General features: G+C 36.7%; 2 protein-coding genes across 2 annotated transcripts; one reads left to right on the top strand and one right to left on the bottom strand.

Moving 5' to 3' along the window:
• Positions 1-7872: 7872 nt before the first annotated feature.
• On the bottom strand, positions 7873-15031 carry LOC130719224 (uncharacterized). Its single transcript, XM_057569856.1, has 2 exons — positions 14907-15031; positions 7873-9064 (listed from the first exon to the last, which is right to left on the bottom strand). The coding sequence occupies exons 1-2, from the start codon at positions 15029-15031 to the stop codon at positions 7873-7875; spliced, it is 1317 nt and encodes a 438-aa protein (XP_057425839.1).
• A 3162-nt stretch (positions 15032-18193) lies between these two features.
• Positions 18194-18731, top strand: LOC130719223 (protein GL2-INTERACTING REPRESSOR 1-like). The gene is made up of 2 exons (XM_057569855.1): positions 18194-18202; positions 18351-18731. The coding sequence occupies exons 1-2, from the start codon at positions 18194-18196 to the stop codon at positions 18729-18731; spliced, it is 390 nt and encodes a 129-aa protein (XP_057425838.1).
• The last annotated feature ends 4876 nt before the right edge of the window (positions 18732-23607 follow it).

Here is a 23607-nt window from a genome sequence, read left to right as displayed (position 1 = left end):
TTAAGTATGAGAAATTGAAAAGTTCAACAATTAATAATTAATTTAATGAATAATAAAGTGGATGTAGTTTTTATTTTAGTGTTCATTTTTTATAATGTATTTTTTTTTGGAAAGAAAGACAAAAAAAAAATTAAAAAAAATGAACACTAAAATAAAAACTACATCCACTTTATTAATGTTTTTAATACAAAAGAAATTTATTATTTCTTTATGTGTTTAATGCTATTTTTTAAGTCTGCTTTACATATGTACTATAAATAATACCTGTGCGTTGCACGGGTTGATTTACAATATTCTTAAAATTATATATAATTTTTATAGTTTTAATAAATATATAAATATTAAAGTATTTTTAATTATAAAATATAATAAATTAAATAATAATGGAGGTGAGACATTTCATTGAATAGAATTAGAGTTCGCTAGAACTAAATAATTAATATTACTCAAATTTAATAATTGATATTTTTTTTAAAAGAAAACTTTATTGAAACGCAATAAAAATGGAAACAACCTTCTCATTTAGGTAATTACATTGGATCACAATATACCCATATTTGTTGTTCCCTACTACACCTTTGGTTTGCCACAATGTTTCTCTCACGCAATACACGCACCACACTAACACACTGAATTACAGGCATCAAATGATCTATAAGATTAAACACTTGTTCCCATTTTCATGACCTCCTATCACCCCTAGATACTCACTCAACCACTAAGGAGGAATCACTCTCAACCAACAAATTTGAAAATTTAATATGCTGGCAAAATAATAAAGCATGTAACACTACTTGAACCTCTGTCTCAAAAGCACCCAACTTTCCAGTTCCTTTTGCAAAGTAACTTGACACATTCCCTCCATGATCGCTCAAAACCCCGCCAATACCACTCACCCCAAGGTTCCCTTTCGACGCCCCATCCATATTTAAACTTCAAAACGGTGGCTAGAGTTGGCTCTCAATACACTATTTGTGGCATCTTTTGTGTTCATGACATATTTTCTTAATACTTTATATCAACAATAAAGTAATTTTAACTTTTAAAATTATAATAAGAAATAATTTTATTGGTGTAAAGAATTATTTATTAAATTTAAATTTATTCAACTTTTGCCATAGTTATTTTATTTTAATATTCTTTCTCAAGTCATTTCTACTAATATATAATAGATCAAAAATTATATTTAAAGAATGTTTTCATCCATTACACACATATTATATTTAATAAATACCTATAGAGCGATACTTTTCATTTAAAGACTGTTTTGTCTTAATTAGTTTTTAATAAAAATTATAATAATTAATATAAACTCTCAATATTTTTTATATATAAAAATATTACTTAATTTTATTTTAATTTTCTCCGCTCCAACTTATGGTTGATAATTAATATTCTAATTTTTTCAATTGATATTGAATAAATTATTTTTTAGTTAATACAAACATTTAATGTATATAATATTTTTATTATTTAATATATAGTACTGCCAAATGATTTAATGTAGTTTTTTTTGATGATTTTTTTCCTGAAATAAATAAATAAACTCTTATATTTAATGTAATTTTTTGTTGTATGAGTAAAGTAAAAAATAAATTCAAAATTTAGTTTATAGTTTTATTATTTAATGTAGGTAGCTAAATAGTCTCTAGTTAATTTCTTTCAGTTTTCAATATTTATATTTAATTTATTTAATAAAAAGAATTTTTTTATTACATAATTTAATACAAAGGTTATGTTAGTAGTTTCGGCAAATTAAAAACTCAAAGAGTACCTTACATTTGGATGCAAGATATGAAGATAAATGACAAAAGGTATAATGTAGCACCCAAATATCTCATAATTCATTAAGGTTTTGTGCATTTTTCAAAAGTTATGTTATATTGGCATGTGTAAAGTCAAAAAAACAAAATGAGTGGCATGTTTCAAAAGTTACATTTTTTTTTTGAGAGCAAAAAGGATTTATTCAAAATCAAAGGAAAGTACAAACCCACAGAGGGAGGAAAGAAAAAAGAAAGACGCAAAACCAACCCCAAAGGAAAAAAGAACACCCACCAGAGAGAAAGCAAGACAAGCTCAACCAAAAAAAATAAAAATAAACCTACCCAAACACTAAGCACTCACAAGAGCCCCAAAACCAAAAACAAAACCCAAGAGCCAGGCACCAAACGCCTACAAGCCAACAGGCCAATTCTCTCTAAGATCCTCTCCCAAACCACGAATAGCTTCCTCATCGCTTCCCGGAAACACCATACCCACAGATTTTGCCAAAAACCAGGCCTTCGTAGCACGAGTGAAGTAGCCGCAAGAAGAGGGAGCAGGAGCGACAACAGGAGGAAGGATCGAACTTTCCACGCTCTCTGATTTCTTAGGACGCCCTCGAGGCCTATGAGGAGGTCCATTAAAACCCCTCTTCACTGAATGATATTTCCTAGGACGACCACGAGGTCGCGGCTTCGGCGGAGAGAACTCAAGCACACGATCAACCTCCTCCAAAGAGGTGCCCTCTTCATCTAAAGAATCGCCCGCCCAAGGAACGTCCTCCTCACTCAACAGGCCATCAGCACCAACCTCCCTCACAAGAATTTGTCCATCAAGATCACAAACACCTTCTGAATCTTCTGCATAAGAACCAGGTGAGAGAGAAGCGGTTGGACCAGGGAGGGCAAGAGGCAAACGGTCCCAAGGAGGAGAAGCCAAACCACTTGAAACCTGATCTAAAGAAGCTGTCACCGTCCACTCCCACCTTAGTGCCCCTCTGCAGCGGAAGTATAGAGACATCATATAGTCATTAAACCAGCCCCACCTATTACCCCTAGAGCCAAGAGGAGAAATATATTTAATCCTAATATTTGAAATCCCATCATCTAATAAAAACCCACTATCCTTGTATAAGAGCCTTGAATTATACAAAGGCCAAGCGACAGTATCAATAAAGCCTGATAAAAAACCATCATTACTCATTAATGAAGAGAGAGAATCTCTCATCACAACCGAAGCCATCAATCCACCATGTAAGACCCAAGTTTTTCAGTTTATACCAAGTGAATAAATTCTTATTCACGATTAGGGTTGATGTATCGTGAAGGGAAACCTGAACAAGAGTTTACTAAATGAAATAGATTTATGAAGGAGAAAGTTCAGGAAAAGTCTAAGGATTGCATCAAAATCGATAAAAGTTATAACACGATCGATATACGCTTAGACCTAGGGCGAAAACCCTATTAAATAGCTAGTTTACACTTAAAGACGCGATGGAAGCAAATTCCAAAAATCTTCCACCCTTGGAACACTATAGGAATAAAATTCCAAAACTCTTCCACCCTTGGAACACTATAGGAATAAATTCCAAAAACCTTCAAGAGGAATATAAGACCTTCTCTTATTCCTTTCCATAACAAGCGTTTCGATACGAAACCCTGGAATGTACGAACGTCAAATTCCAATACTCGGAAGTTTGCCGAAACCGAATCACTGATAGTTCAAAACCCTAAAATCAACCGACGATGAAGACTTTTTCTATTCGGAGCTTCGAATGAAGATTCCACACGCGTACACCCATTTCTCTTGATGATTTCAATCTTTCTTCAGAAGGAAGTTTTCTCTTCCGACATTCGATGCAAAAAGTAACTTATCGGGTAAAATAGTTTTACACCGACTTTGCATTAGTCACCTAAAATACAAGGAGACCTCTTTTTAGTTTTGGAATTCTTTCGCCAAAACATAGCTTAGAATTCACGGAGAATGAAGCCGGAAAAATCGGAATCACTCTTATATTTTTATCTTAACTCTATGAGTTAAATCCTCCGATATCTAGACAAATCTGTACCGGTTTACAAAATATCTATTCATCCTTATAATCTTTGATAAATATCTATTCATCCTTATCCAATCTCTGATAAATATCTATTCATCCTTATCCGATCTTTGATAAATATCTACTCATTTCTTGGTTCATGGATCATTTTAATTTGCTCAAAGTGATCCAAACTTATATTTTATTATTTCATAAAGTTCATCATAATTTTTAGGATAATAATATATCATCCTTATATTTTTCTCTTAACTCTATGGGATAAATCTTCCGGTGTCTAAATCAATTCGTACCAATTTTAAAAATATCTTCTCAAAATATCTATCCATCCTTATCCCTTCATACTTATCCTCTCCTTCTCATACTCGACTCACTCTCCCTCTCTCCTAATTGCAATTTCATTTTTCCTCTTGTTGCAGCACACACATACCTTCAACATTATTTTCTTCTTCTTTCCTAAACAATACAAACCCATTCTCCGTTTTCTTCATTTTCTTTGGTACTACAGCCGCTCATCATCATCATATTTCATCAATCTTCTCATCACCATTTTCCTCCTTGCTGCCCACGCACACATGTTCCTTCTTTCTTTCTTTCCTACTTTCACGTTGCTTCCTTTCCATTGCAGCAAGCCACCACCGTCCCTTCTCCATGAAGAAACCAGCCCATGTCTTCTTCTTCCATGGCCGCACCACACCCACGCACCCACACCACCAAGTTTCCTTCCTTTCTCTTATGCAAGCGTGACAACACAGCCACCACCATTCCCTCCTCCTCATGACCGCGAGCCACAGCACCACATCACCATACCCACGGGCTCCTCCCCTTTTGTGCGACCACCACCGCCGCTGAACCACCATCACGAACCCAAAACGTGCCAGCAACCGTGAGCAAAACAGAGGAAGCAAGACGTGAAAACAGAGCATAAGGATGCGCCGATGTCGCCGACATCGCAAACTTCGACCTTCGATTCCGGTGTACTCGGACCTCCGACTTAGCGAGGTTAGTACCGTTGGAACCCTTGCGACGTCCACAACAAAACCCATATTCCGGATCATCGTTCCGTCGCCGTCGACCGCCGCCGCTGCCGCCTTCGGGAGCTTTTTCCGGTCAACTCCGGCGACCGATGGACAAACAGAGGATACTGCTACGATCCTTGCCGTGAGGAGAGCAAAACCCTATCTTCAATTTCGTATTTGGGTCATTTTATTCGACGACCCCGATAACCACCGTCGACCTTCGGCTGAACTTTCTGGGCAAACCGTCGACTCTTTGGGGAAACGGACAGCGCCGTTGAGTTTCTGGCCGCGAAAGGATGAAGGAACAACCTTCCTTTGTGTCTCCGGCGACAGTTCCTCCGTCAACCCCGTGAGCCGCAACTTTCTCTGGCGACTCTTCGCCGACAAGTTTCAGAAACTTGATTTTCGTACGATGAACGGAAGCACCTTGCATCGAAGCTACACAATGGGAGGAATCGAGCCAACATATGCAAATAAAGATGTAATCGGATCGGAGTTGCACCTTAGTATGGAAATTGGCTAAGGTGAGGGCTACTCACTGAAGTATTAGTTAATGCTTTAGGTGTCGACATATTCGACTTGATTTATTGTTTAAACACTTGTTTGTGTTTGACTGGGAAAAATGTTTTCTGAGGCTTCGGCTGACAATGATGAGTATTCATCTATTGATTGTTTTTGAGATTGACTTACATGCTATGTGCTAAATGGTTAATCTAGGATGTGTGATAATTGCCTATAAGCTAAATGCTACATGGTTAATCTAGAATGTGTTGATATATGTGCCATGATTGTTGAACTGTGCTAATGTAATTGTGCTATAACACATATATCTGTTATGCTTCAGAGTGAGGATAACGGGCATGTCATGCCGATTTTATTTTTATAAGAGTTTGAGAAAGTTTGACGGGACGAACGGAGTTCGGGCCTTGTTATTGTTTTAGTGGATCGAGACATTCTCTGGGAATTACTTAGGAATTTAGAATCTTCGAAAACTCGTAGGAAATACGATAAGACTAAAAGGAAGCTATTTTTACAAGGAAAACTCATAAGATATTAAACAACCTCTAAACCTTTAAATAATGATAACACTCTCGGATGCAAGCTTAGGATTGAATATTAGTTTTGGAAAATGAGAATTTGTCGTCGAATCCAAGTTAGGGGAAAACTGTAAGTTCTGAGTATGTTGATACTCCTTCGCTCTTTGAGCAGTTTGTTTAGCCATCCAAGGGATGAGCCGAGAATCTTCACTGAGGCGTGAGACCTCGTGAAAAGCATGGATCTTCACTGAGGCGTGAGACCTCGTGAACAGCATGAAACTTCATTGAAGCATAAGACTTCGTGCAAGTGTGTAAATTCACTGAGGCGTGAGACCTCGTGAAAGCATAAAACTTCACTGAAGCGTGAGACTTCGTGATTGTATAAGACTTCACTGAAGCGTGAGACTTCGTGAGAGCATTGATGACTCGAAGAGTTATCATGAGTAATTACACTCATTTTACGATTAATTGTATTTTGTCGCAGAATCGACTTTTACCTTAAAGTATGTTTTTAGAGACAATAAGTTAGCTAGAACACGTGGCGACGTGTCGAGTGAGGTCGGAGACGTTGTTTGGCTAATCACTTTGCATTCATGCACTCATTTTGAGGTATTAACACGGGACGAACTCCGGACCTCGGTGGATTCCAAAATGGTCATAAGACCCGGATTTCCATATAAGAACACTGCGGTGATTCTTAGTAGCAGACGGAAATTGCAGACCTTCGGGTTCACTGCTGATCTGACTACACTTTGTGTGGTGTAAGAGACACGCGAGCGGAAATGGTCCCACTGTTGCTGGTGCTAGGATTGACTCGTTGATCTTCCGGAATGCATCTTGTCAACCAGCATTGCATTTCATGCAACACACATACTGACTTAGTTGCTGAGTGTGTTTGATACTTGTTAATCCTATTTGATGCATGCTAATTGTTATTATCGTCTTTTATATCCATTGTGAAGTATACAACCCTAGGATGCTATCTTTAACTTATAAGCCTAAGTGGCTATATCTTATCTGTATCTATTGAAATTATTATTTACATAATTCTTTGGAGTTGACCCTTGCGCGTGCTACCTGTGTTTGGGGGGCTATGTATGCCCTTTATTGTCAGACGCCCAGGGCGGACTGGTACGAGATGGTCGTCCCTTCGGGGGGGACTAGGTTCGAGATGTTGGACCAGGACACCCCGGGCTCATGGGTGGTCGACCCCGCCAGCCACCGAGCTATCTATTCGGGGCGAATAATGGAGGATCGCGTTGACCCGATGCCGAGCCTGACGCGCGGAGTTTGGAGGCGCTACACTATCAGCTTCAACTTGCCACCGGGTGTACACTGCGGATCTGGACCGGGAGCACCACCACCACCACCGTCGCCTTCGGACGACGAGGACCCCTCGGAGGAGGTGCCTGTGGGAGGGACTTCTTCAGACACTAGTTCACCCACTGTTGCGGCTGCTATTGACGTGATCGTCTTGGATTCAGATTCAGACGACGATCTTGGGGATGCATAGTCGGGAGTGCGGTGATGTGCTCCTCTAGTTAGGTTTAGTGTAGGAGGAGAGTCTTAGCTCTGACCGTTATGGTTCTTTTGAGAACAGGGTAGTTTCCCGCCGATAGCTTTTTGTGTGGTTTCTCTACGGAAATCATAGAGAGTTGGTTGGACTAGGGGGTCTTGTTTTAGGCCATCTGGGCTGACTTATTCTCATTTTGAGGTTTTGTGTTGCGGACACTTAACCTTTCCTTTTGGATTGTACGTTTTGCCTACGGGCGTTACTTTTCTTACTTCCCGTCACTGGAGGTTTACTCGTGACGTGGTTTGCTACTTACAGCGGGGGCTGTAATTATTATTGTATATTAGTTCTGTTATCTTCTGTTGTCAAGCTCTATTTCTTTCAGTTTTAATTTTGTATTATCGAAAAAAAATATTCACGTTTTTCCGCATTAAGTTCTTTTTGGTTACTAAAGTGAAGCCACCGAAATCGGGGTGTTACACACCACCTCTACACGGCTGCACCTCGAGAAGTGGTCACCGATCCCTTAGCTGGAACCTCGACGACCATTTCCCCTTTCATAGAAGACAACCCCAGACCCAATCTTTCAACACAAGCAGCGGCAATAAAACAATGCGTAGCACCGGTATCAATAATAGTGATTAATGGCGTACTATTAATGAAACATGTACCTCTGATAAGTCGATCCTCACTAGGTGTCTGAGTCCCAGCCAAAGCGAACACCTTGCTACCAAGCGCTTTCTTTGGTTTCTGACACTGAGTACTGATATGTCCTTCTTCACCACAATTGAAACAGACAGCTTCCTTATGCCTGCACTCAGAAACTGCATGGGCTTTACCACAACGGAAACACCTCTTCACCTCAGCAGTAGTGCACGCATTGCTCCTGTGACCAGGCTGTCCACATTTGAAACACACAATCTTAGCAGGAGCGTCTCCCCCACTAGTCCTCTGACCTGGAGAAATTCTCTGTTTACCCTTTCCCGCATCATAAGGCTTGCCACGGTTCTGTTGACTCTTGCCTCTCTTATCGGTAACAACTTTGTGATGAGCATTGCTATCTTCTTCAAAGATTCTGCAACTATCAACCAAATCAGAGAAGACACGAATCTTCTGATATCCAACAACCTTTTTGATGTCAGAGCGCAATCCATTCTCAAACTTGATGCACTTAGAAAATTCAGCACCTTCTCCATTGAAATGTGGGTAGAACTTAGCCAACTCAACGAACTTCGCAGCATATTCTGTCACTGACCGATTCCCTTGTTTCAGCTCAAGGAACTCAATCTCTTTCTTACCCCGAACATCTTCAGGATAGTACTTCCTCAGGAATTCCCTGCGAAACACATCCCAAGTAATTCCCTCGCCTGCAGCTTCCAATTTGTCGCGCATTTCTAGCCACCAGTCATCAGCTTCGACTGCTAGCATATGAATGCCATACCGAACCTTCTGAGCTGGGGTGCAATCCATCACACGGAAAATCCTCTCAATCTCTTTCAACCACTCCAATGCTCCATCTGGATCATGCTTACCCTTGAACACCGGTGGATTCTCTCTTTGGAAGGTCGCCAAACTGCGAGATCCAGCATTCTCGTCAGCATTCGGCTGGTTCTGCATAGCCTGAGCCATCGCTTGCAAGGCAGCAGCAATCGCAGCATCATTCCTTCCAGCCATCTTATCACTACAATACAAAAATCAGTTAAAATGAAATAACAATACTCGATTGTTAGACAACTACGACTCGTTAACTTGGCCGGACGGACCGACCTGCTCTGATACCACTAATGTAACACCCCAATTCTAAACGGCATATGTATTGCAAATATCATAGTGATAAAAAATTTAACACTCATGAGACATTACATAATCACTTAAAACATTAACATAATGCTCTTGTAACAGATACATAGCACATAAACTTTGAGATGAACTCATAAATAAACTTAAATGCTCTTGTGACAGTTAATTAGTCTTTGAACTAGTTCACTTTGACAAATAGTTATGCAGCGAATCCAATGTCTTTAAAACTTAAAGAAAACATAGTATCTTGCCCACAACTTAAAACAGAAACAACTTCTCAAATAACAACTTAATTCAATTATAACAGAAGGAAAACAAGCGTCCATTTCCCCCCCCCCCCCCGAGTGCTACGTATCAGAGCAAGGACTCCAACTCGAAATAAAGGCTATAGACTACTCCTCCTGATTACCTGCACGTTACCAACAAGGGTAACATTCAAACAGAAGGGGTGAGATATCGAGTATCATAAATATAAGGATGGCAATAAATATGCTAGATTAATGCCACACCACTTCTTTTAATATTCATATAGCTCAGTTACTAAAACAGTCACAAATAACGTCATCGACTCGGATACAATTCGAACACAACAATGACTATGCATATGTATGTGGTACCAACAGGGCTTCAGCCCTCATCACTAATTGCCAATTATTGGAGGCACAAGGCATAAGCCTTCATCACAAATCGCCAATACAGGCCATCACAGAGTATGCAGATGCTATGCGACTCGAAAGGACGTATACATCTCATAATCATCACTTCAACATGAGGCATTGCGCCTATATCACTACATCACTAACATCGCTTAAAACAACACAATTCAGCACACATACATTTTTATCAACTATACAATTACCCTGACATCTTAGGCAATTTTGGCACCAAATCAATGAAACAACTCACTTAAGCATGCAATCATGGAAGAAGCTATCACATATGGTAAATAAATTATGAATTTCATGCTAAAGGTGTTCAGCCACATGCATCATCCTCATAGCTAATACATGGCACATAAAGACATTAACTTTCTTACAACATGTAAGCTAAATCTAATTATATTTCCAAAACAATCAGAATTTCCGTAATCTGGAAAAACAGCAGGAACACCAGCCACTAAAAGCGGTCTCCTGAATTCGTTACTGAACCAAAAATCATGTATTTTATATGCCTAGAAAGCTAACTTAAAGTCCTACAATTTCTTAGTTGATCACATCTTCATTTGAGCACTCTAACTGGGCGAAAACAGGTCTCGAAGTGTACTGTCCAGCCCAGGAAATTTTGGACAGCAGCACAGCATCATCAAATCCGTGCATAAATCATATAGCAGTTCAGGAATTACGCTCACAGCAGAAACATATTTCAGTAGAGATAACCTACAGGATTCGTTACTTGTTCAAAAATTACAAATGACCTCAATTTGAAAAGCTAACAGAAAACTCTACCACTTTGTAGTTCATCAAAGAATTTTCTGGGCACATTAACAAGGTGAAAAATCACGTTGAAGTTCACTGGCAGAGATAGCAGATACAGAGCGCAGAAAAACATGGTTTACTAAACTGAACTTACAGACCTCGTCTCTCAACCAAAAATTATGTACCATATCATTCCAGAAAGCTCTTTCAAAGGCCTACACTTTCTCAGTTCAACGCAACATTATTCGAGCACTCTAAACAGGCTCTAAAAGGCTTCGAAAGTCACGGTTCATACCAGGAAAATGACCAGTCCGTTTTATGTTCCAAAGTAAGTGATTAAAGTTGTTTCTCATCAAACAAGACACAAAACCTAACAAGCATGCTACCTAACAGTCCTTATGTGCGTGATCATAAAGAAAATCAAAAGGGAACCTCAACCCAAAACTCCTAGCATACTATGGTTCTGCCCTCACCCCGTTCAATCACACAAAAGAAAATCCCCAAAATCAATGGATTTCAAATCAGATTTCCAGAACATCATTAACAGCAACAATTCTACATCTCCCAAATCCCTAATATCATTCACCATAATTCCATTAGAAACTCAAAATTCCACCCTTACCTTTGGATTGAGTGCAGCTCCGAGTTCCCTGATCGAAATCTCTGAAACGGAACCGTTCTCCCTCCCTTCCTGAAGTTTCACGCACGCACTACTCTTTCTCTCCTTCTCTTCCTGAAGTTTCACGCACGAGTTTCTCCTTCTTTTTCCAAACCCTTCTTTTTTTTCTTTTTAAATCTCCTGTTTACCTTTTTTTTTTCCACCTTAACTCTATTTTCAATATATTATAATTCCATTATTACTATTACCATCACAAAACTAAACCCTCTTAATTAATTACATACTACTAAAATTAATACTATTCTAATATTAATTTCTCCCGACTAAAATTAATAATTTACCCGATTATTAATTAATCGAATGCAGGTGTTACACACCGCACCTTTCGAAGCTAAGGTTGAGAAAGCCCTAGCAGAGCAAAACCTTTCCATCATAAATTGAAAGTAATGGAAATTTAATTTGTTCAACTCCATTATTTAATGCATTTAATACTTTATAGCTCAAGTGAGCTTTACATATATATATATATATATATATATAAGATAGATATATATAGATATAATTTTCTTATTTTGAAAGTATTTTATCTAAATTATTTATTAATAAATATTATTTTATTATTAATTTTTTTATATTTGTCAAATGCAAAGCTCAAATCAATTTTAAGTCTATGAATGTTGTTATTTAATATAAGTAGTTGAATTTATTAATACAATTTTTTTTCAGTTTTTAATTTATTTAATATTTTTTGTTATTTTTTAATGTATTTAATATAAAGGTATGAAGCTTTTATGGTTTAATGCATTTAATGCATGCAAAAACTCAAGTCTCATTTACATATATACTAAATATAATACCCGTGCGTTGCACGTGTTTACTTACAATATTTTTAACAATGGATATAACGGGTTGTACGGATTTATTTACAACATTTTTAACATTATATATAAAATGGTTATATTTTAAATTAACATTTAAATATAAAAAGATTATTATAAAATAAATAATAATAATTATGTTTAGACATTTCAATAATTTCAGAAAAAAACATTTTAGCAAGTAGTATTAGAGTTCTCTTTATATAAATAATTAATATTACTCAAATTTAATAATTAATATTTATTAATTAACATTGAATAACTTTAAAAATTTAATGATTTTTTATTTAATAATATGAAAAATAATTTTGTCAATTTGTAAAAAAATAAATTAAGCAATAAGTTTTTAATACCATCAAATAACCTGTATGAACATATTTTTCTACCTTTAACCGAGAAAGTCATATTTTGGGAGGGACAATCACAGTTTCCCAAACTGATTTACACTTGTCAAAACCGAGAATAATAAAGTAATTTTAAGATTTACAACTATAATAAGATATAACTTAAATAGATTAACTTAAATATATTCAAATTTGATCATAATTTTTTTTCTCAATTAAGCTTCCTCAAAATCGTTTTTACTAATATATAATAAGAACAAAAAATTATATAGAGATCCTTTCAAAACAAAAGACACACATCATTATAGTTAATAGTAAATACCTCATAGTGTCATTTTTAGATTCAAACTATTTTATCTAAATTATTTATTGATAATATTATTTTTTTTCTAAATCAAGTTTAATTTTTGATATTCTTCACTAATGCAAATTTAAGTCAATTTGTAAGTTTATAAATATTATTAGTTAACGTAGGTAGTTGAATAAATTTTGAGAATATAATTTTTTTCGGTTTTTAATTGTATTAGGCTTAATTGCACATTTGGTCCCCCACTTTTACATTACCCACAATTTTGATCCCTAAAAAAATTTACTTGTATTTTAGTATTCCAACGTTGTTCTCTATTAGCAACTTTGGTCTTCCATCCAATTTCATCTAAAAACTTCAACGTTTTTTTAAAAAATTAATAAAAAATTAGAAAATCCAGAATTATATCATCTTCATCTATTCTTTCCACATCTTCATCACCCTTCTTTGATATGGCTTCATGTATTTTAATACAAATGTAGGATGCTTTTACTCTTTAATGTATTCAATGAATTTTTTTAAATAATTAAATAAAAAATGAAAAATATTATGACTAATATATTTTTTAATTATATTTTAAGTAAACAAATACTTTTTAAATCATTATATTAACTCATATTAAACTTCCTACCTCAAACAAATATATTTTAACTCATTTTTTTTGTGCTTACATGTTCCTCCTTCAGAGGTATCCTCCTTATAGGAAATCCTGCTCGAGCCGAGAATTTTCACATCACGGTGGAGTTAACTCTTCCAGTGAGGTTTTTCCATCATTAAACTCAAACTTGAGACATTGCTTTAGGGGAATCAAGCATCCACACATTTTTTTATATCAATATTTTATTTAAATATTTATTTATATAAATATTTTTAATATTTGTTTTCATTATATAACTAAAATTATTCACATGTAAATTATGAGTACTTTTACCAATGTAATTTTTTGGTCAAAAAACATCAGTGTAATTTTTTTATTAGTGTGTCTTGTTTCATTCTTTCCTGTTTCACACTTTTTTAAACAACTAAAGTGTTATGTTTTGTTCAACCTTATACAACAAACATGTAAATTAGTTGGTAGTAGATTAACTTATTGTGTTGGAAATTTTGTTGATCTGTTTTTATTTTAATGTATATAATTCAAAAGAATTTTGTTATTTCTTGATGTATTTGTAATAAAATTTCAAGTGAGTTTTGCATTTTAGTAGATAGTTGAATAGCTTATGACTTAAGCAATTTTATTCATTTTTAATATTTTAATTTAATCTATTTAATATAAAGGTTCAAAGTGACTTTTACAATTTAATAGGAAGTTGAATAGATTAAGACTAAAGAAGTTTTATTTAGTTTTTAATTTTATTATTAAATGTATAAATACAAAAGAAAAGTTTTACTATTTAATAATGCATTTAATGTAAAGGAGTGCAAAAACTCAAGTCTCCTTTACATATATATAAAGATAGTTTTTTAATTTAAAATTATTTTATCTTAATTATTATTTTTTAATAAATATTATTTTCTTATTGAATTTAATTTTTAACATTTGCGAAATACAAAACTCAAGTAAATTTTAAGTTTATAAATGTTGTTATTTAATTTTTTTTTTGTTACATCGGAAAATGTTGTTATTTAAGTGGTTGAATAGTTTTTAACAATATAAATTTTTTCAATTTTAATTCTATTATTGTTTAATATATTACAATTTTTTTGGGATACTTTAAATACAATGCAACACTTGAGTTTTGCTTAAACATTAATGCTAAAACTCAAGTGTGCTTTACATATATATATAGATATATAGATGATGAATTATTTAATCCACCCGATAGATGATGAATGAGACATGATAAGAGTGTGATGTATAAGCTATATGAAAATATTTACTGCCACCACTCTCCACCACTGCCACCACCTCTATCCACCACCACCACCCTCCACTTCCACCGTCATCGCCTCCACCACTGCCACTATTGTCGTTGTCGTTATCACCACCGCCCCCACCACCGTCAACCTCTGTCACCGACACCGTCGCCTCCACCACTAGTCCACTGCCACAACCGTTGTTTCGTTATCGCTATCGCCACTGCCATCACCTACCACCACTATTACCGCCACCACCATCATCACCATTACTACTACCGCCGCCACCATCATCACTATCACCTTCCTATATCACTGCCACCTCTTCCACCACCACCGCCACCACCATCACCATCACTTTCAACACCACCACTTTTTTTATCGCTTGAAACGCCATCGCCACTGCCGTTACCACAACTGTCCACCATTGCCACCACCACCTCCCTCCACTGCCAATGCTGCCACCACCATCACTTCCAACACTGACGTCGCTGCCACCACCCTAACCACCACTCGGCATAACCACTGCCACCTCTACAACCACCATCCTCCATCACGCCACCACCATTATTGCAGCTACCTAGGCCACCTCCGCCTCTTTATATTAATTTTAACGAAATGGTAAGTTATATAGTTTATGACCGAACACTGAATAATATTAAATTTTTATCAGACCTAATACTATCATACCTTATACTATCTAGTCTTTTACTATACAGGATACCAAACATGTCGTAAGAGATTATTCCAATTCCAATTTCCTGTAACCAAATCTTTCATTTGATTGTACAAAAGAAACTATCCCATTCTCATGTATTATATTGCATGTACTTCGAATAATAGCTCAAGTGGTAATTAAGAAATCATTTGCCGATGTAAAAAAAAACAATTTATTTTTCCAAATAGTAACCAAAACAAATGTAAAAGATTTTCATATTTTAAAAATAGAAAAAGAAAAAAAAATGTTGGTATAAATCATTTTTAAGAACAGTTCTTGAATATATTTTCTATTATCAGTTTGAAAAACATAATTTTCAAAACATTTTAAGATGTTTTCTGATTTTGTTCTTAGTTTTCAAATCATATTTTGTAGACTATTTCTTTTTCTTATTTTGAAATTCAAGTTTTAATAATTTCCGATGTACCAAAAAAAATTCAAGTTTTAATTTTTTTTAAGTTTGAATTCAATAAAACTAAAATTTAACCAGAAATGTCAAGGAAAAGTCAAAATTATCCCTATTTCTAGTGTGTGAGGCGTGATTCACATAGACTTGGGAGGGTAAGTTTTTTTTTTTTTTTCGCTTGATAAGTGTTGATTTTTTATTCTAAATTTTAGTGAGTTTGAGTTCATATTTAAAGAGAGTAGACAATCAAGCTTAAGTGATGATAAGTGATAAGATGAAGAAACAAAATTATCTCATATTTTCCTAGTGATATGCGTATGTTTTGAGGGGTTTAGGGCTCAACTTCTTCATTTTATTCTCCTATGAATAGAGACGTCTATGAGGGATTTTTCATTCAGAACTTTCACCCTCTTCCTTCCCCTTCTTGGCCAAAATTTTCCTTTCCCTTCACTAGAGAAATTCTTCAATTTTCCTTCATTGTTCAAGAGCATCAATGGTGCGCTTTTATGCAACTCTTTTCCTCCTTTTCTTTCTGAATTCATGAGGGTTTGGGTTGTAGCTTGAGGTTTTAAAAATCCTTTCACCTTATTTCTTTCTTTTATCATGAAACACATTGCTTTGAAAAATTGTTTTCCGAACTTTTCCTCCCCTATATAGGCCGCAGGCTAGGGTTCAATTATTCTAAAGTGTTGTGTTTCAAGGTTGGACGTAATGTACATGCACGACTACCTTCAACGATAAGGGTTAACTTGGTCCTAGAAGTGCCTAGAGTCATGTGTGCCGTTATTGATATGCATGTGGTTGAGATGCAGTTGCTTTTACTTGATTGATGTCTATATCGATGTCGGTTGTGATACGTTATACTTGCGTTATGCTTGCTGAATTTTTGATGCTAAATGTCTATTTGTTACTAAACTTGAATTGTTGGAAAGACTAGCATGTTTTTGAAATTGTTGCATGGCATTGAGCATTTCCGTTGTCTAGTGCTCTCTTTTTAAATTGTCGTTCTTTTAGTTTGTTGTAGCACCTGGGTGCTAAGATATCATTTTTGAATTCGGGATTATATTTAATATATTGGGTATTTTAGTTATGGATATTGCTTTTAAATATTGATTTTGGAAAATTGGTTTATGAACTGAGGTGTCGGAAAATCTTGTTGATCTTGTGATGAGAATTTTCGAGTGGTTCTAGCTAGGAAAGTCTTGATACTTAAGTTGTTCGCGTGGCGCACCTCTCTTTCTTAAGAACTTCTCGGATGAACTATCACTTGTGAAAATTGGAAATTTTAAGAACTAATTTTTTACAAGTTAGTCCTTAATTTTTGAACAGTTACTAATGTGATACCTCGTGAGGGGCGATAGGCATAATTGGACTGGGCTCAAATTAATTTTCACCATAGCACGATAACATTATACTCTTGCTTTAACAATTTAACAATTGATGAATAAAATTGACCAAAAAAAAGAGACATTCACTTTTTGTTATTGAGACAAAGTCTTCAAAACAATCAAATGGTCCAATTGGTCCCCATGATAAAACACAATGAAATCTTGTAATGTCTGTCGGATGATGAACACATGTCTTGTACTTCCAAAAGCAAGAGAGAGCTAACTAATTCCTCAAAAAACCAACAGAGACACAGACCAAGAAAAATCCATTCCCAAAACTAGATGCTTACTTAGACAGATCTAGCCACAAGGTTGAAAGCACCTCATCAATATCTCAACCCTTAGTTTAAATTGTTCTCCTTTTCTTGGGGTTGCTGTTGAACATTTAAATTTGAGGTTAGACTGTTACACATGATTTTCAATTGGTGATAGTATTTAAGTAGAATTAAATTTTCTTGGTGGAGTTGGGTTTTTCTTTTTTAAATATGAGTTTAGCTTTTGGTGTGATCTCTCGTGCTGTTGTGTTGAACCTTAAACACCGACTCCTCTACAAGCAATGAATGAAGAAAGGCCCTCACCCTGCACTTTGTAATTGCAATATTTACTACAAATTTCCCCATTCTGCATACTCCTTGGGATTTTTCCACACAATTAATACATTTTCTGGCCACAATTTACACTCTTCTTCTACCCAACAATTCAATTCAATTCCATCACTTTTTTTTTCTCTCTCACTCTTCTCTCTCCTCATTCATCCTATTCCCTCCTCCACCTCTCTCCCACAATTAAATTAAGCTTTAAATCACCCCCTTCATTTTCCTTATATAAAATGGCCTTCAGCCTTCAACCTCCAACACCTTGCTCGTGCCGGAGCTTGTTCTGCTTCATGCTCTCTCAGTCTCTTTCAGGCCTGAATTAGCTTTCGCAACAACTTGCTCCTACAAACTTCTCTAAGGTATACTTTTTTCCTCAGAATTTCAATTTTCTCTTTCTTTTTTGTTTTGTCACGGAACACCACCTATGCTTTGTCGTATAGAGTTCGATAAATTATCAAAACCCTAAACTCTAAACTCTAAACATGAAACTGGTAAGTATCTTTAATATGGATCATCATGTGATGCATATTGCCGACCTCACTGAATAGCTTAATAGAATAAAACTTGTGTTTATGTGTTTTGTTTTGTGATGGAATTGGACTCTTTTTATGTTGCTTCAAATGTTTTGTGTCAAAACAGGTAATTAAGTACTTTTTGCAGAGGCAACAAAACAGAACCATGAGTCACAGGAATGGAAGTGGTCCAAAGCTTGAGCTGAAGCTGAACCTATCACCACCAAGGGTTAACCATAGAAGATTGGAGTCGTCACCGAACCGGTCAGCGACGGTGTCGCCGACATCACCAACAACCTCTTGTGTCTCCACTGAGCTGAACCAAGAGGAAGGAAACAACAACAACAACCACTCAACGAGCCCAGAAGAAGCCACTTCCATGGTGCTAGTAGGGTGCCCTCGCTGCCTCATGTATGTCATGCTTTCTGAGGATGATCCCAAGTGCCCCAAGTGCAAAAGCACTGTTTTACTTGATTTCCTCCATGACAACAACAAAAGGAAGAGCTAGAAGAGGAGGAAGAGTACCCTGTTACCAGTTCTGCATTCTCTGCTGCTAGTAGGACATGTTAGCTTTTAACCTAGGAATCAAGATCTTTCTATTTTCTCTTTTTCTTTTGTTATATTTGTTAGCCTTTCTATGAGTAGTGCTACTTGCGCTCCACTTCTTGCCTTTCTTTTCTCAGCAAAATCAGAATTTTTTGTCAAAAGCAAGAAAGTGAGAGATAGAGTGGAGCGTGAATAGCACTGTTCTAGCTATTATTTTATATAAAAAGATAAGTTAATGAAAATTTTGAGAATGCTAGGAATCTATGTGACTCCTCTATCTGGAACTGGTTTTTTCAGATTTCCTGCTTTTTTAGCAGCAACGTGTAATAGGACTTAACCTCTCAGGTGCCCTACTAGTTTGCTTAATGAAATTCTAGGTGAAATCAAATCAACCTTGGTATGTTTTTTTCCCTTTATCTTCACTCTGTTTTCTTTCTCTCAATGATATTACTGTTTCATCCAACCAAGGACGCATATTAATGTTATGTTAGCCACCATATGTAATTAAAAGGTTAAAAAAAATAAAAACAGATAAAAGTAGCAGCCTCCGTAGATTATTTTGTTAGAGCATATAGATCCTCTGTACTTTGTAGACAGTTAAAATAGATTGCAAGGCCCACTTGGTAGCTGTAAAACTCATGAATCATGAGAGCTGGGAGACCTACATAGCACCGATCACCTACGCATGCTTAGATACACAGTGAAAAAATTACAGTGATGTCATAATCATAATGAACAGTTATAAAAGCTGAGATAAGTTTGCTTCTATCCATCCACCCTAGTTTTCCATCGTGTATCTAACAATGCACTTAAACAGTGACTCGGGCGCACCTCAACATGCTCGACACGTATTTTTTTTTATGAAAAATAAACTAATTAAGACATCGGTGTTGAAATCCTAAGCTGGGGCCGAATAAAGATGAAGGTGTAAGCACAAATGCACAATGGTTGTTGACAAGTCACAGATAAGTTAGGTCACATTCTGGCTTTGCCTGCTAACATAAATTAGCCCATAACAGTAACTCAAAATGCAGAGACAAGATTTCAAGAGCAAACTATTACAAGTGCAACCATCATCCACATGTATAATGAGAGCAAGGGCATGAAAGTCATATACTGATATGTGTTGTGCTGTATTTAGTATAAGAAAAATTTATTGTAGGTTTGGAAGAGAAGGATAATCAATTGAGTGGGTTGGGTAGTTCCGAGCATTGAAAAAAAAGGCAACTCTATTAAGACCATTTAAATCACATAAATTCAAGAGTAATTGAGACGGTTGAGAATAATGAAGGAGATATTTTGTTCAGAATGATAAATGCCCACCTTATTCCATCCATTTTCTCTCCAAGATAATGATCCTTGCCCTTTGCACCTTCATTTATGCATTTGTCAACTAAAAGCCCACACATACCATAACCCCCAAGATTGAAAATGCGTTGCACACACTCATCTACAAGCTGGCATCCATTTGTGTTCATCTACCATTCACTTCTCCTTTACTTTTTCCGATTCATCTTTGATTAATTTAAGTGTTTTCTTTCACTCTTAAATTAACACCATCAATGCATCATCAACTCAGACTCTCATGTTGTCAGTGTCATCAATACAATAAGTGCAATTTCACAAAGGTTCACAGCTAGAGGTCGGTGAGAGATCATCAAGATGAGGGGCCAAAAGGCTTAAACTGAAGCTAATGCAAAACAAGGGTCCTTTGAGAAAGCAAATGAAAAAGGAATTAGAACACAAAGAAAGAAGAAAATGAGTAAAATATAGAATGTCCACTCCCTCCTTTTAAAAAACACATGTAAATGAATATCAAATTATACTACTATAAAAAGGTGGCCGGGCGCATTAAAGCTCTCGTAATGCACGGGGTTCAGGAAGGGTCTGACCACATGGTCTATTATACGCAACCTCAACAACTTTAATCGTTGCGCAAAGGCCACTTTCATCAAATTATACTACTATATATAATCTAATGAAATTAATATGCTAGAAAATATGTATACAGGTAACAAAAAAAATGACCTGCAAGAACCCTCTTTTTACCCTTCCCATACTTCATGTGAAGATTTGCATATATAGATATAATTTTCTCATTGAGCTAAACTGAAAACTAACTCACCCTCTCCTTTCCTTCATAAATGAGATAACATACAAAGATAAGTCACATCAAAACAAAGTAACCCCTTCCTTGCCTCCCTAATCAACTCTACCAAACAAAGCCTACAAGCAGGGTGGGAAGAAGGAACATCAATGCATTAAAACAGTCATCAATGCGTGAAAATTAAGTCAAGTCCTAAAGTTGCAGGCTGGGACTTAACAGTGGGTTCATGAATCATAACAGGATAGTTGGTAAATGATATCACGAACTATTTCCACTTTTCTCTCTTAAAAATAAATTGGCTTAATTCCAGTTTAGGTCCCTGATGTTTCATAAATGTGCGGTCTGCACCCCCTGTGTTTAAAACGTGCGGTCAAGATCCCTCATATATCTAAAACGTGATAACGATGCCCTTCCGTTAACTTCCGCTAGGTTCCGTCTGTTGACCAAACGGAAATGCTGACGTGTCACTTATTTAATTCATGAAATATAGGCTAATAATTTGTGACGGAAATATTCCGTCACAAAACCCTTCAGCCAACACCTCACTCTCACTCTCCCTCTCCCTCTCGTGTTTTTCTCCTCTCCCTCACACATCATCTTCTTCATTTTTCTTTACCCTTTCCTCTGCAACCCAACACACCATGGCAGCACCCTTCTCCTCTATTCATCACCCTCTTCATACTACTCTTCTTCATTCCTTGGCTGAACCACCACCTCCACGCACGCAACAACCACCGTTGGCCACAACCATGAAGCTCTGCCCCTGCAAATGGTCCAACGACCACCACCAGAGCCGCGACCACCACCTGTCAATCGCATGCTCCTCCCCCTGTCCCAGCGAACACCGGCGCTCCAACACCACCTCCCGATTCGAAGAAAATCGACACAAAATAGAGGATATGAAACCTTACCGCCACCACCTTCTCGCCCCGATTTCAGAGCCGTCCGACCTCCAATGGAAAAATCAACACCATGGTTAGACTCCCCTTGAAGCCAGCTTCAAAACCCCTCAACCAATTTGATGTTCGGTCGTCGTCACTCCGGCGACCGCCACCGACGTCTTCTCCGGCGAGCATCGTCCTTAAAATTAAGGGCAGGTTATGAGTGGTTGCGTCTCAGTTTGCTGGGGTGGGGTTGTTGGGAAAAAAAGAGAGGAAGAAGTTCTCTAAGGGTGGGGGTGAGGGAGGTTGTTGGGTGGTGGAAGTCTCTCCAACGAGCTCAACGACGAGGCGAGAGGACCGAAACGGGTGTGGTTCAACGGCGGTGGAAGCCAAAACAGAAAAGAGGATTTCATGGTGTCTCGGCATTGGGGTTTGCAGGTCGTTGAGTTTGGCTGGGATGGAGGTGAGTTCTTGGGGCTGTTCAAAGGTTGAAGGAAGGTAAATTTGGTGGTGATTTGGAGACCGAGGGAAAGGGGATGGCTTTGACTAATTTGGAGGAGGTCACGACACTTTCTCATTAGAAAGAAAATTATACATTTTATACCAGGTAGTAATTTTAGTTTGTCAAAAATATCATCTAAAGTGGTCTCATTTTTCATCTTGTTACTTTTAACTTTGCCATGTAAAGTGGTCTCATTTTTCATCTGCCTATAAGATGTTGATGCGGCTGCTATTGAATCAACTGAGGAATTTTGAGTCTTTGTCTCCCCTTGCTTGTGAGATGGTGATGAATTTGTCATAATTACATCAGCTTCACCATCAGTAGCAGATTTCTTTAAAAGGGACTGCTCTTCCAATTGCTCATGGCTTGCCTTGCGCTTAAGAGTTGAAGAGGTAAGGACTCTAGCATTGGTCTTCCAGACAGCTTAAGGGAGAGGAGATGGTAATGTAGGGAACATCTTGAGTCGATCATACCTTGAGCACTTTTCTCTGTTTATCATGGAAAATTATATCTTCATCTTATTCATTCTAATCCTTGAGTGTATAGGATTTGGAATGTAAAAGTGGGTTTTCTTATTGATTCTATGAGTTTTATTTTTTTAGGAGTACAAAAAATGGTTCAATCAGCGTGAAGATTGGTTTTTTATGAGGCAAAATGCAAGATTTCTCAACCTCCTCCAGGATTTTCAGACGGAAGGATGAAGAGTTTTCTAAGGTGAAAATGAGTGTGAAAAAATGGGTTGCAGTGATGGTGATGTGGTGCGGGGGTTAGTGGTTCTAGATTTTGTGTTAAAAGAAGGTGTGTTTCTGGAATTTTGTTGAAGGAGTTTGTGTTTCTGGATTTTATTTTTGATTCCAAGTTTGTGTTTCTGTATTGTGTTGAGGGGGGTTGTATTTTTGGATTGGTTGGAAGAGGCCTGTGTTTGTGACGGATTATTTCTGTCACCAATTTGCTTTTTCAGAATTAATGAATTTAGTCAGGGACTTTCGTTTAGTCAACTGACGGAACTTAACGGAAGGGCCTCAGCAGATCGTTCTAGAATCATGAGGGACCTTGACCGCACATTTCAAACACAGGGGGTGCAGATCGCACATTTGTGAAACATCAGGGACCCAAACTGGAATTAAGCCAAATAAATTCTGAAGAGAAGCTTCTATGAAGATTTGATTCTAAGAGGAAAAAAATGTTGATTTAAACATGCTAAAATTCATTTTGTAACACTAGACAAATGCATGACAGACTTCATCCCATCCATATCAATGTGTCTTGCATAAAATCATGTTAAACAAAGTAATCATTTCTTTTTCTATTCTTACTTTTCCCCAGGGTTGCCCATAGGCGCAAAATT

Source organism: Lotus japonicus, chromosome 5 (assembly GCF_012489685.1).
Source record: "Lotus japonicus ecotype B-129 chromosome 5, LjGifu_v1.2".
In the NCBI taxonomy this organism is placed as follows: domain Eukaryota; kingdom Viridiplantae; phylum Streptophyta; class Magnoliopsida; order Fabales; family Fabaceae; genus Lotus; species Lotus japonicus.
The sequence above is the reverse complement of the archived record's forward strand: the minus strand, read 5'-3'. Positions and strand labels throughout refer to the sequence as shown.